This window comes from Dendropsophus ebraccatus, chromosome 10, assembly GCF_027789765.1.
Source record: "Dendropsophus ebraccatus isolate aDenEbr1 chromosome 10, aDenEbr1.pat, whole genome shotgun sequence".
NCBI classification, from domain to species: Eukaryota; Metazoa; Chordata; class Amphibia; order Anura; family Hylidae; genus Dendropsophus; species Dendropsophus ebraccatus.
In genome coordinates, this window is record NC_091463.1 from 11,551,116 (window position 1) to 11,564,509 (window position 13,394).

The 13,394-nt window shown below is 47.9% G+C and overlaps 1 protein-coding gene across 2 annotated transcripts in view; it reads right to left on the bottom strand.

Annotated features, from left to right (window-relative positions):
- Nucleotides 1–1,158: 1,158 nt before the first annotated feature.
- The window catches only part of ARAF (A-Raf proto-oncogene, serine/threonine kinase), a 19,880-nt gene continuing 7,644 nt past the window's right edge, over nt 1,159–13,394 (bottom strand). Inside the window, exons 6-17 of one of the 2 annotated variants that reach the window (XM_069942677.1) lie at nt 13,207–13,358; nt 11,586–11,672; nt 11,355–11,493; nt 9,511–9,538; nt 9,296–9,414; nt 8,756–8,958; nt 8,504–8,680; nt 4,631–4,677; nt 3,753–3,871; nt 3,535–3,666; nt 3,100–3,234; nt 1,159–2,247 (exon numbers count right to left, since the gene is read on the bottom strand). In XM_069942677.1, coding sequence (XP_069798778.1) covers nt 2,107–2,247; nt 3,100–3,234; nt 3,535–3,666; nt 3,753–3,871; nt 4,631–4,677; nt 8,504–8,680; nt 8,756–8,958; nt 9,296–9,414; nt 9,511–9,538; nt 11,355–11,493; nt 11,586–11,672; nt 13,207–13,358 — 1,479 coding nt within the window. In that variant the 3' untranslated portion in view covers nt 1,159–2,106. Of the gene's footprint in view, nt 2,248–3,099; nt 3,235–3,534; nt 3,667–3,752; nt 3,872–4,630; nt 4,678–8,503; nt 8,681–8,755; nt 8,959–9,295; nt 9,415–9,510; nt 9,539–11,354; nt 11,497–11,585; nt 11,673–13,206; nt 13,359–13,394 lie in introns of both variants that reach the window. The other variant, XM_069942675.1, reaches the window with a different exon arrangement.

Below are 13,394 nucleotides of genomic sequence, written 5' to 3' on the forward strand. Positions count from 1 at the left end.
TCCCTGTGATGTCCCCTGTGGTATCAGCATCCTGTAAGGTGTGAGGACCCCATATCCCTGTGATGTCTCCTGTGGTATCAGCATCCTGTAAGGTGAGGACCCCATATCCCTGTGATGTCTCCTGTGGTATCAGCATCCTGTAAGGTGTAAGGTGTGAGGACCCCATATCCCTGTGATGTCTCCTGTGGTATCAGCATCCTGTAAGGTGTGAGGTGCGGCCCCCATATCCCTGTGATGTCTCCTGTGGTATCAGCATCCTGTAAGGTGTGAGGACCCCATATCCCTGTGATGTCCCCTGTGGTATCAGCATCCTGTAAGGTGTGAGGTGCGGCCCCCATATCCCTGTGATGTTTCCTGTGGTATCAGCAGATACTGTGTGAGATGTGGACCCTACAGACAATTCATGGGGTTGAAGTGCGGAATCCATAGGACCAATCACCTTTTTAATCTCTTTGTAATGTTCCTCATTCCTGCACAATGTCTGCAGTGCGACCCCCAGGGCATAATCCGGCTGACCACTGCCATTCGGAGGGCCTGCTGCTATGAATGCTAATACAATGGTTAGGTAGGTGGTCGGTATCTCAGTAACATCCACATGACGCCAAGACACAAGTTCTCCAGCAGAACATTGCCCATCACACTGCCCCCGCCATCATGTCTTCTTACCATCCTGGTTCCATCTCTCCCCCAGGTAAGTGATGCACCCGGTCGTCCACATGTTGGAGAACATGATCCATCAGACCAGGCGCCTCCCTACATTGCTCCATGCTCCAGGTCAGATACCCGTAGTAGACACTATCGGGGGGAGGAAAGGAGGTCATATGGGCTCTGACCGGTCTGCGGGGCCCCATACACAGCAAGCTGCAATGTCCTGTGTGACCTGACTCCTTTCTATCATAATCAGCAGAAGGTTTTTCAGCAGTTTGTTTTACAGCAGCTCATCACCTGGTCACTGGTTGTCCTTCCTATTGATCACTAGATACCGAGGACCCCACAAGACCGGCCGCTCGAGATGATGTGACACCAGTGTCTACACATCACTGTCCGGCCGTGGTTTAACCATTTTTCTCATTGCCCACAGCTTGGTCACTGTTATGTATGGGGTCTCCCTCTATAAAACTGAATTTAGGAAACTAACCATAAAATATATATTTTTTTTTTACACCAAACTTATTTTATTTAAAACTATATATATTACACATCCTTATATTAAATGCATTTCAGATTTCTGTTCATTCCCCCACCGTACAGTTTAATTTATAGGTTCTTCTCAAGCATGACCAGGCTCAATTTAACCCCCTCCTCACCACCATCAGGCACATGACAAAGCAAGATTGAGGCTAGAAAAAAAAAATAAAAAATCTTTACCTTAATTTGATTTTTTACAAACCATTCTTCCCAATTAACGGAAAAAAATAAAAAAAAACTGCAGAGGATTCTGGGAGAGAAGAAATCAGGCACCTGTAGAAATAAATATCTCCCCCCTCGTAGATTCACGGCTCCCGAAAGTCTTTATATATTTAACGCAACATTGCTTCTGCGGCAGGAGGCAGTAATCGGCTAAACCACATAGGCAACGGGGGAGGGGCATTATATACTCTGATTCCTAGAAGACGATTTGCGTAGTCAATAAACCAGTGATTTCATTGGTTGCTGAAGGCCTGGATGCCGCTATTCTAGGAAGCGTTCCTATATATATCGTCCCATAATGGCGAACAAATAACCAAGCTTACAGCTTCTCCGACGATCCGATACCTCAACAGTCCATTGCAATTCATTCACGATGCATCTTAGCATATACCATAAAGGGGAACTCCAATCCTAAAAGGAGATGTTTACAGTATGGTTTCCACATTGTAGCAGCTGGTGACTTATCTCCGTGACACACACATTCAACGTTCACCGTGAAAGGAGGAGTCAGCTCATCCAGTAACATTGAAGATGACCGGGAGACGCCCAGGAAGAGTCAATGATGAAGCAGATGACAAGTTAGGAGCAGAAGTAAAGAGGGTGACATGTACCAGGGAGGAGAGAGCGCACGAAGGAGAGGACACCGAGCCCCCTGAATCAGAGATACCGCCACCTCCAGGAGATAAGAGACGCTGCTCAGTGAGGCACCAGGCGCAGGGTGTTAATCAGGAAGGGGTTGAGGTCCTCCGCGTTAACCGCTCGGTGAAGCGAAGGTTCGGACGCACTGCGCTCTATTTTGGGGAGCGCTCGCTGCAGCAGCTCAATAGAAGAGAGGATCTGAAAGAGAGAAGTGCAAATGGTATGTATATATGATCCCCACAGTAAGGGTCCCATATAGGATTAACCTGCAACTAAAGTGGAGTCAGTGTGTACATACATGCATTCACTATTCTGCTGCTGGTGGGGTCACAGTGTACATACATTACATTACTGATCCTGAGTTACATCCTGTATTATACTCCAGAGCTGCACTCACTATTCTGCTGGTGGGGTCACTGTGTACATACATTACATTACATGTACATACGGTGTCCCATCATGGGTATTGTTGTCTCTCCTGTGCACCTCTTATACTCCAGAGCTGCACTCACTATTCTGCTGGTGGGGTCACAGTGTACATACATTATATTACTGATCCTGAGTTACATCCTGTATTATACCCCAGAGCTGCACTCACTATTCTGCTGGTGGGGTCACTGTGTACATACATTACATTACATGTACATACGGTGTCCCATCATGGGTATTGTTGTCTCTCCTGTGCACCTCTTATACTCCAGAGCTGCACTCACTATTCTGCTGGTGGGGTCACTGTGTACATACATTACTGATCCTGTACTGATCCCGAGTTACATCCTGTATTATACTCCAGAGCTGCACTCACTATTCTGCTGGTGGGGTCACTGTGTACATACATTACATTACTGATCCTGAATTACATCCTGTATTATACTCCAGCGCTGCACAGGTTGAATCTCCCAGCATTCCCTGCTTGTTCAGTATCTGTATATAGTTTATTCTGATGATATGACATGTCAGCTTTCCCCCAGGCCCTATAGGGTCATGTGATGTAGGGCACTCTAGCTGCCCGGCACTATAGGAGCACAGCTGTTATGGTGTCGCTCTCACCTGTGGGAACAGTGGCCTCTCCTCCCTCTTGAATTTCAGGCAATTTGCTAGAAGTCTTTTCATGGCTTTGGGGCAGTTGTTGGAGACTTTGCTGAGATCAGGACTGAGGTATCCACGGCCGACCATGAAGATAATCTGTGGTAAAGAAATAGCATTATATAGTGATTATGTGACGCCTTACTCTTTCACTATACGCCAAGCGTTCAACCCTTTATATTGGTAATTGTGTTGTACCTTTAAATTCCCATCCCCCATTCATGTCCAAGACAAGAAGCTCCTCCAGCTGTTACTAAACTACAACTTCCTATCTGTCAGGGAATGCTGGGAGTCGTAGTTTTGCAACAACTGGAGAGCCATAGGGGAGAACACTAGGACAATGGAACCATAGGAGGCCGGGAAGATGAACTACAAGTGACAGAAGCATCTGCTCCTCACCTGGTCTCTGTTGTTGATATTTGCATATGGTAATAATCCGGCCATCAGCTCGTACAACACCACCCCATAGGCGTAGACATCGGACTGGAAGCTGTACGGACTGTTCTCCTGCATCCTGATCACTTCTGGGGCCTGGAGAGAAAACACAACAGGGAAATATTATATATATATATATGTGTGATGTATACATGATATACCCCGCTGATTGGGGAACTCACCATCCATAGGATGGAACCACTAGGCTGCTCCACCTGCTGAGATCCGCTCCACCTCGTCTTCACGGTGGCCAACCCAAAATCACCAATCTTTACGGTGAGGCCCTCGTGGAGGAAGATGTCTGAGTGTCCGGTTAAGGAGGAAACATCAATGTCTGGTGGAACTAGTGAGGCCTAAATGATGTCTTCTTGTGTTCCAGGGGGCATCTGTTCAGGACCCTCATCTACTAACCAGAGCGGCTACAAGGATCATCTCTCTGTGGACGACCCAACACATCCACACATTACACAGACTGATCAATGAGATCCATGTAATGCCTTATTTCCCCTGTGGTGGCGCTGGCTGCCACAATCTCACACCGATCACTGGATCTAGAAGGAGGACACCATGTGATCAACTTTCAGAGGACCCTGGTAACACATAGGGATTACCCCTTTAATGGTGTTAGGAGGTTGCCTGCTGGCTGCGTGTTATAGCCGACACCCAATGGTAATGGAGAGAACTCTGGCTGTTTACTCCACTACATGCAGTGCTCAGCAGGGGCGGTGTGTACTAGCAGAGCTGTCACCATACACACCAGTGCTGTACATGCCACCACGTCCACTAGGGGCAGATTAAAAAAAACTTTTTAAATATAAAAAATGTAATTCATCTATTGAAAAAAGTACAAAAATACCCCAATTGTTTGATATAGCTGTGTCTGTAAATGTTAGATTACACTTTATTCTTTCACATGCAGGAAATGCTGCTGGGTGGACGGTCCTGCACAAAATGGGAATACTGCCATATTACTCTTAATGCTGCCCTCTGCTCCTGGAAAACCCCTTTAAGAACAATGTAGGTGACGGTCGTGATGTTAACACACAAGGCAGAAGGATACTGTTGGATTTCAGATCTCTGTGTATGATATTTTTTGCATGGAGGTAGCTAAAAAGAAAAAAAGAAGTGTGAAATGTTATAGACAAATGCACACAATTGGCGTAAATACTCAGTTCCTTAACCCTTTGAGGACCAGGCCCAAAATGACCCAGTGGACCACGCAAATTTTGATCTTAGTGTTTTCGTTTTTCCCTCCTCCCCTTCTAAGAGCTCCAGCACTCTCAGTTTTCTATCTACAAGCCATGTGGGGGCTTATTTGTTACAGGAATAGTTGTACTGTGTAATGGCGTCATTCATTTTACCATAACATGTATGATGGAATCCCAAATATATTATTTATGAAGATATAAATTGGTGAAATCGTAAAAAAGAATGCAATATGGTAACGTTTGGGGGGTTCCTGTGTCTACGTAATGCACTATATGGTAACAGTGACATGATACCATTATTCTATAGGTCAGTACGAACACAACCATATGCAGGTTACACAGATTCTCTAATGTTATATATTTTTTTTAAATGAAATCCTTTTTTTTGGCAATTAATTATAAATAAAATGGGCCTATTGTGACACTTATAACGGTTTTATTTTTTCACCTACGGGGCTGTATGGGGTGTCATTTTTTCCGCCATGATCTCTAGTTTTTATTAATACCATATTTGTGAAGATCGGACGTTTTGATCACTTTTTATTCATTTTTTTATATATAATGTAACATAAAATCGGTAATCCGCGCACTTTTTCCCCTCTTTTCGTGTACGCCGTTTACCGTTCGCAATGACGCTTGTTATATTTTAATAGATCGGACAATTATGCACGCTACGGTATAGTATATGTTTATTTATTTTTATATGATTTATTTATATAATGGGAAAAGGGGGGTGATTTCAACTTTTATTGGGGGAGGGGTTTTGGGGTTGTGTGTTAGTGTTTTTAACTTTTTTTTTTACACATTTGAAGTCCCTTTGGGGGACTTGTACATACAGTACTTTGATTTATACACTGATCATTGCTATGCCATAGGCATAGCATTGATCAGTGTTATTGGCGATCTGCTCATTGAGCCTGCCTGTGCAGGCTAACTGCAGCAGACCGCCGATCGGACCGCACGGAGGAAGGTGAGAGACCTCCGGCGGTCCGTTTTACCGATCGGGACCCCCGCAGTCACACTGCGGGGGTCCCGATCGGTAAGTGACAGGGGACTCCCCCTGTCACTTACACTTAAGGAGTTAATGACACGCGGCAGCGCGATTGCTGCAGCGTGTCATTACCGGTGAGGTCCCGGCTGCTGATTGCAGCCGGCCCCCACCTGCTATGAAGCGCGCTCCGCTCCGGAGCACGCTTCATAGCCGGAGAAACACCCAGGACGTACAGTTACGCCCTAGGTCGTCTGGGGACAGACTTCCATGGCGTAACTATACGCCCTGGGTCGTCTAAGGCAGTGATTTTCAACCAGTGTGCCGCGACACATGGTCGGGTGTGCCGCGGGGAAAGTTCCCCAAACTATGGTGCCCCTGTGAAACAGGAGAAAACAATGGGGGAGAGAAACCTGGGGATGGGGGAGAAACAGGGTGGAGAGAAACATGGGGATGGGGGAGAGAAACAGCGGAGAGAAGCAGGGGGGAGAGAAGTTTGGTGGAGAGAAGCAGGGGGGAGAGAAGTATGGTGGAGAGAAGCATGGGGGAGAGAAGCACAGGAAAAAAGCAGGGGGGAGAAGTATGGTGGAGAGAAGCAGGGGGGAGAAGTATGGTGGAGAGAAGCACAGGAGAGAAGCAGGGGGGAGAAGTATGGTGGAGAGAAGCACAGGAGAGAAGCAGGGGGGAGAAGTATGGTGGAGAGAAGCACAGGAGAGAAGCAGGGGGGGGAAGTATGGTGGAGAGAAGCACAGGAGAGAAGCAGGGGGGAGAAGTATGGTGGAGAGAAGCACAGGAGAGAAGCAGGGGGGAGAAGTATGGTGGAGAGAAGCACAGGAGAGAAGCAGGGGGGAGAAGTATGGTGGAGAGAAGCACAGGAGAGAAGCAGGGGGGAGAAGTATGGTGGAGAGAAGCACAGGAGAGAAGTAGGGGGGAGAAGTAGGGGGGAGAAGTATGGTGGAGAGAAGCAGGGGGGAGAAGTATGGTGGAGAGAAGCAGGGGGGAGAGAAGTATGGTGGAGAGAAGCACAGGAGAGAAGCATGGGGGAGAGAAGCACAGGAAAAAAGCAGGGGGGAGAAGTATGGTGGAGAGAAGCAGGGGGGAGAAGTATGGTGGAGAGAAGTACTGGAGAGAAGCAGGGGGGAGAAGTATGGTGGAGAGAAGCACAGGAGAGAAGTAGGGGGGAGAAGTATGGTGGAGAAGTATGGTGGAGAGAAGCAGGGGGGAGAAGTATGGTGGAGAGAAGCAGGGGGGAGAGAAGTATGGTGGAGAGAAGCACAGGAGAGAAGCATGGGGGAGAGAAGCACAGGAAAAAAGCAGGGGGAGAAGTATGGTGGAGAGAAGCAGGGGGGAGAAGTATGGTGGAGAGAAGTACTGGAGAGAAGCAGGGGGGAGAAGTATGGTGGAGAGAAGCAGGGGGGAGAAGTATGGTGGAGAGAAGCAGGGGGGAGAGAAGTATGGTGGAGAGAAGCACAGGAGAGAAGCATGGGGGAGAGAAGCACAGGAAAAAAGCAGGGGGGAGAAGTATGGTGGAGAGAAGCAGGGGGGAGAAGTATGGTGGAGAGAAGCACTGGAGAGAAGCAGGGGGGAGAAGTATGGTGGAGAGAAGCACAGGAGAGAAGCAGGGGGGAGAAGTATGGTGGAGAGAAGCACAGGAGAGAAGCAGGGGGGAGAAGTATGGTGGAGAGAAGCACAGGAGAGAAGTAGGGGGGAGAAGTATGGTGGAGAGAAGCACATGAGAGAAGTAGGGGGGAGAAGTATGGTGGAGAGAAGTAGGGGGGAGAAGTATGGTGGAGAGAAGCACAGGAGAGAAGTATGGTGGAGAGAAGCACGGGGGAGAAGTAGGGGGGAGAAGTATGGTGGAGAGAAGCACAGGAGAGAAGTAGGGGGGAGAAGTATGGTGGAGAGAAGTAGGGGGGAGAAGTATGGTGGAGAGAAGCACGGGGGAGAAGTATGGTGGAGAGAAGCACAGGAGAGAAGTATGGTGGAGAGAAGCACGGGGGAGAAGTATGGTGGAGAGAAGCACAGGGGGGGGGGGGAGAAGAAAACAGGCCCAGGTTTCACACTGAGTGAGTATAAATACATTTAGAATCTATATTATTAACTATATGTATAATATGTACTGTTTTAGTGTCATTTTGTGCCATTTTGGTTGGTGGTGTGCACCGGGATTGTTTAAGTATGAAAAGTGTGCTGCGGCTAAAAAAAAAGGTTGAAAATCACTGGTCTAAGGGTTAAAGGGCAACAGTGGAGAAGGTGATAACACCGAGGGCTTGTGTACTGCAGGCACGATTAATAACCCCACTAATAACCCCACCATGCGAGTGACATACAGAAAAAGCAGCAACTATAGAGATGGATACAAATTGCAGAATCCTTAAGCTTGAAATTTCCTAAAATCTGCAGTACTTAAAACCAGTCAGCAGATGGCGCTGCAGCTCCTAGGATCACTCCCCCTTTCTTCCATGCATTGAGAAGGTCACATCTGGTAGCCTAATGGTGCGTTTACACACAGAGATTTATCTGACAGATTTTTGAAGCCAAAGCCAGGAACAGACTATAAACAGAACAGGTCATAAAGGAAAACCTGGGATTTCTCCTCTTTTCAAATCCATTCCTGGCTTTGGCTTCAATAATCCGTCAGATAAATCTTTCTGTGTACACGCACCCTAAATCTTTAAGGGGGGGGGCATTCTGAACTTATCAGCCAGGTGGCCCCATACAGAACCTCATTACTTACTCCATCCCCTGCGCGGTTTGTCGTGCGATGTCAATCAGCTGGAAAACATCAAACCGAGTCTCGATGACGTGTAAATGGCGGTACAGGCTGCTCCCCTCACACCACTGAGTGATTATTGCAAAGTTGGGTTTCGTCATGAAGCCCATGAAGAGTAAGATGTTGACGTGACGCGTTTTCCTGTATGGGGGGAGGGGAGTTGTTAGTCATGTACATGGACATTGTAGCTGAGGAGTCTCCTGCCTCGGGCCTCACCTGAGGACCTGCATCTCGTTCTTGAAGGCCTGGATTTGTTCTGCGGTGGGATTGGTCACTTTGAGGATCTTGACGGCTACATCGCCATGCCACTTGCCTCTATACACTGTGCCAAAGGATCCTGTGCCGATGCGTTTCAGGATCACCACCTCGCTGGAGTTAACCTCCCAGTAGTAGCTGGAGTCCCGGTAGCCCAGTTGTTTCTAGGTAGGAATGGATGGAACCAGGGTCATGATGGGCGAAGTCCTGATACACTGCACTAGCTGCCCCCTCACCGCTACATGCCCTAGGTTATGACCAGGTGCTAACTAAAGGTTAGGGGGCCACATGTAATTCTATAGGTTTTACCAGCTATCTCCAAACTTTGGTTTCCCAGCTGTAACAAAACTACAACGGTCACATCACATAGCTATGCTGGGAGTTGTAGTTCTACAACAGCTGGAGACCACTGGGTTATACCATTCCGACTGATCGTGGGGATGTGGCCCCCATATATGAAGCAGCTGACTCTAGGTTTCCTATGAGACATCTGTCACTCACCACTTTCTTCTTATCATCAGAAGACGAGGTCCTTCTGTCTCTCGGAGCCTCCACAGGCGACTTTGCTGGTGGGGACTTACTGCCGACAGGGGTGACGCTTTTGGGGTTTCCATCTTTGGCTGAAAACACAAGGTGTAATGTTACTCATAGGCGCTGGATGGAAATGCTGGGACGAGTAGTTCAGCACATGTAGTAGTAGGATGTAGATCACTCACGAGAGATGGCGGCGTTCCTCAATGCCTCCTGGGAAAGAAGGAGAAGAAAGACGTTAGAAAGGATGATCAGAGGATACATGAGGGAGGGGTCTGCTCCTTGTACCTCCCCTATGAGCATCATAATAGGGTTATAAGATATCACCTCCGTCTCCGAAGCTCAAGAAATAGATGGATCACAGGAGGAGGAGGAGGAGGACAATGATGTCTGAAAATGGATGTATATGGCTAATGGTGTCAGTGACTGGCTAGTAGCCCCCTGGCTATTACTCAGGTCCCCCTTACAGGATACAAAGGACAGTGTACTACCCCCCCGGCTGTGGCTAGGAAACCCCATGGCATAAAAGCCAATATGGCGCTTCTGTTATCCTCTTCCTGTCCTGCAGAATACTATTACGTAATGGCAGCTATAACATTAGATGCTGGAATAGTACTCAGCAGGGGGAGCAAGGACGCAGGAGCTGAGCCCCCACCATTACACAGCCCATGATACCTGGCTCTAATGGCTGGGACTGGAGACCACTCTGATCCTGGGGGTGTAACACCTTACATGCCACAGTCCACACAGACCAAGACGTTAAAGGGACACTCCGGAGACTCAAGGCTTTTTATTCTGCTTATACATTGGGCCAAAAAAGACACATTACTATGTCATATCACCTCAATAAATTAGATGTATACTTCTTTCTTTATATATCCGCTTCTGCTGATTGGCGGCCCGTCCGCTACCATCAATGTTCATGTCAGGGACTGTAGTCATTTCTCTCATGTAAATCTAGTTTGGATTCGGCGCCAGTATAGGCTTCAGATCCCGCCACATAGAACATGAGAGGAGCTTCCTGCTGTGTCTCCATAGCCGAGACTGAATGTAATGGGAGCTATGGATGCGGGAAGCTTGTCACTACAGCGCCAAATTCAAGACACATTCACATTAGAAAAATAATGGAAGAAATAGAAATCTCTGCCCGATTACAAACCGGCCTGGTCTATAAGGGGTTAAAGGAGCCGACACAGCAGAGCTGGTAGGATTCTCATTTGTTGGTAGGAGTCACAGGAAAGTGCAGGGAGGCTACGTCCACTAGGCGGCACTAGACCAGGGGCAGGGAACCTTGGCTCTGCAGCTGCTGAAAAACTACAACTCCTATCATGCCTGGAAAGCCAAAGCTTTAGCTGTCCAGGCATGATGGAAGTTGTAGTTCTGCAACAGCTATAGAGCCAGGGTTCTCTTCCCTGCCCTAGAGCGCCAGATTTATTTATTCCAGAGATCTGATTGGCATAACCTTTTCCCAGGAAGCATTGCACATCCTGGTGGTCTCCACAAGGAGAAACACAACCCCCTATCCAGGAGTCATAGGGACGAGAAGCCTGAAAGACGCTAATATCCTGCAACTTAGAGGGAGCATGCTGGTGATTTTAGTACACTAGGACCCAGGACGGTAACCTCACCCCTGATACAGACCATCAGTATAGACGACATTATGTACATAATCACCATGAAACCCCCTCAGTCATTTGTCATCACTGAGGGGACCAAGCACACAACCTGCAGCGGCCACTACAGGAGAATGGTGGTATTACATGGTATTAGGTGCAAACCCCCATAATGCACCAGCATCCTCTATGCATAACGTGGAGCCTATATCACCTAGTCTATATTCCACCTATGTATTAATCATTAACTATGTCAATGTTCCTTAGCCTGTGGATAGTCTAAAACTCCCATTAGCCTTAAGCTGTCAAGGCATGATGGGAGTTGTAGTTCTGTAATGATGGGGCAGTCAGGCTGGGGAACACTGATGTGAGGCATATATAGTAATAGCATAGCCACTCTCTTCCTGACAGGGTACCTCAATAATGCTGTTATCCACGGGACCAGTGGTGCTGTCAATATGAACGTTGGGGGTGGAGGTGGAGCGATGCCGTTGCAGGGGTTGCCCCTCGCTGGGGAATGAAAAGGAAGGAGCTCCAGGGGGCTGTGTCCGGGGGCTGCTGGAGGGAGAGATGGAATGGGGTGGGAACCAGGGACATCAACAGAGAATGGCACAGACATGAAGAGGACGTCATGGAGGTGTCGTTACCTGGATGGCTGGGGGGTGTAGGGTTCATGGATAATGCCAGGGGAAGGATCGGGATACGGTGGATAATCCTGATAACCGATAACTGATCTAAAGAACGACAAGCAAACGAGAAGCATTAGACGGGTGGAGAACGAGATCTGAACCCTGAGCGGCTGTATGTCTGACCTGTTCTGTATAATCACTTTATAGCAGGGATAGGGAGCCTTCATTCCCCCCCCCCCAGCAATTTCCATCATGTCTGGCCCTCCAGCTTTAGCATAATGGGAATTGTAGTTTTGCAACAGCCGGAGGGTTGAAGGTTCCCCATTCCTGCTTTATAGCAATCAGTGCTTCGTTTTTCTGATACAAAGTTCCGAACCCCCATGCACAGACAATATACCAGCAGCCACCTCTATGGGGAGCTCACCTCATATGGATGGACTGATAATAACTGCATACATTGTGAGCTCCCCCTAGAGGCTCTCGCTATTATTACAAGCCCTGCACAATGATCAGGACGGGTTTTTAGCCAAGATTCTGGTGTGGCTATAAAATAGATGTAATGTAATGACTCCATCAGCCACCCTTCATACATTAGGAAAATTTCTGGACCCATGTTGGAGTAGGAAAATAGGTCAGGGAATGACAGAACACATCCTACAACCGCCTGGAAATCCGGCACAGATGCCCCATAGAACGCTATAGGGGGAACCAGAATGTCAGACAGTTTTGGATGTGCACCCAGAAGCTGCATAGAATTTTAGATGCATCTATTGCCAGAAAGGCCAACACCCGGGCAGGTGCCGCTGGGTGCCAGCACTGTTCCTCTAACTGTATGAGCTCAGGATTGCATACAGTTAAAGGGGTAATTCAGCAAAAAAATAAAATAATATTCTTTTAAATCAACCGGTGCCAGTACTTATCAGCTGCTGTATGTCTTGCAGGAAGTGATGTATTCTTTCCAGTTTACACAGTGCTCTCTGCTGCCACCTCTGTCCGTGTCAGGAACTGTCCAGAGCAGGAGAGGTTTTCTATGGGGATTTACTGCTGCTCTGGACTGTTCCTGACCTCCGGACAGAGGTGGCAGCAGAAAGCACTGTGTCAGACAGAGAGTACACCACTTACTGCAGGACATACAGCAGCTAATAAGTACTGTAGGACTTAAGAATTTTGTTTATAGAAAAAAATTACAAGTCTCTGGCAACAGTTGATTTGAAAGAATTTTTTTTTTGGATGAACTACACCTTTAAATGCAGCAATGTGTTTGACAGGAGTGGGAGCCATTGACTCCTAGCACTGTCAATCACTCTTCTGGCTGGAGGCAGCATTATGCCTCTGGCCATAAAGACCACTCGCTACCCACCTCCCCCTCCCCGTGACGTCATTTGTGCGTTGGTAAAGCTGGAAGACAAAGAAGCTGGACAGGAGCAATGCTGCAGCAGGTGAGTATAGTTTTTACGGTCAGGAAGCACTGATAGTTCCCCGCAGCCTCCAGAACGGCTTCCCGTCAGTGTTTCCCAACCATATAAACTGCCACAGATGGTTTCGGTTCACATATCTAGGTATCGAATGTGACGGCGAGTGGTGAGAACTCTAAGAAAGCTTCATCCTGGAGGTGGTTATGGGGGCCGGGGGCACTTACTTGGGCAGCTTGGTTATGTCCACACAGGCGGTGGGCACCTTACTGCTGCAGTGCTGGTGAAACTTGTAGCCGCAGGTCTGACAGCGGAAACCGTGAAACAGGAACTTTAGGCAGAAGTCGCAGAACGCCAGGTTAAAGTGGGTCTTCCGCACCTGCAGCAAATGATTGTTGGAAGATGAATAAGACTA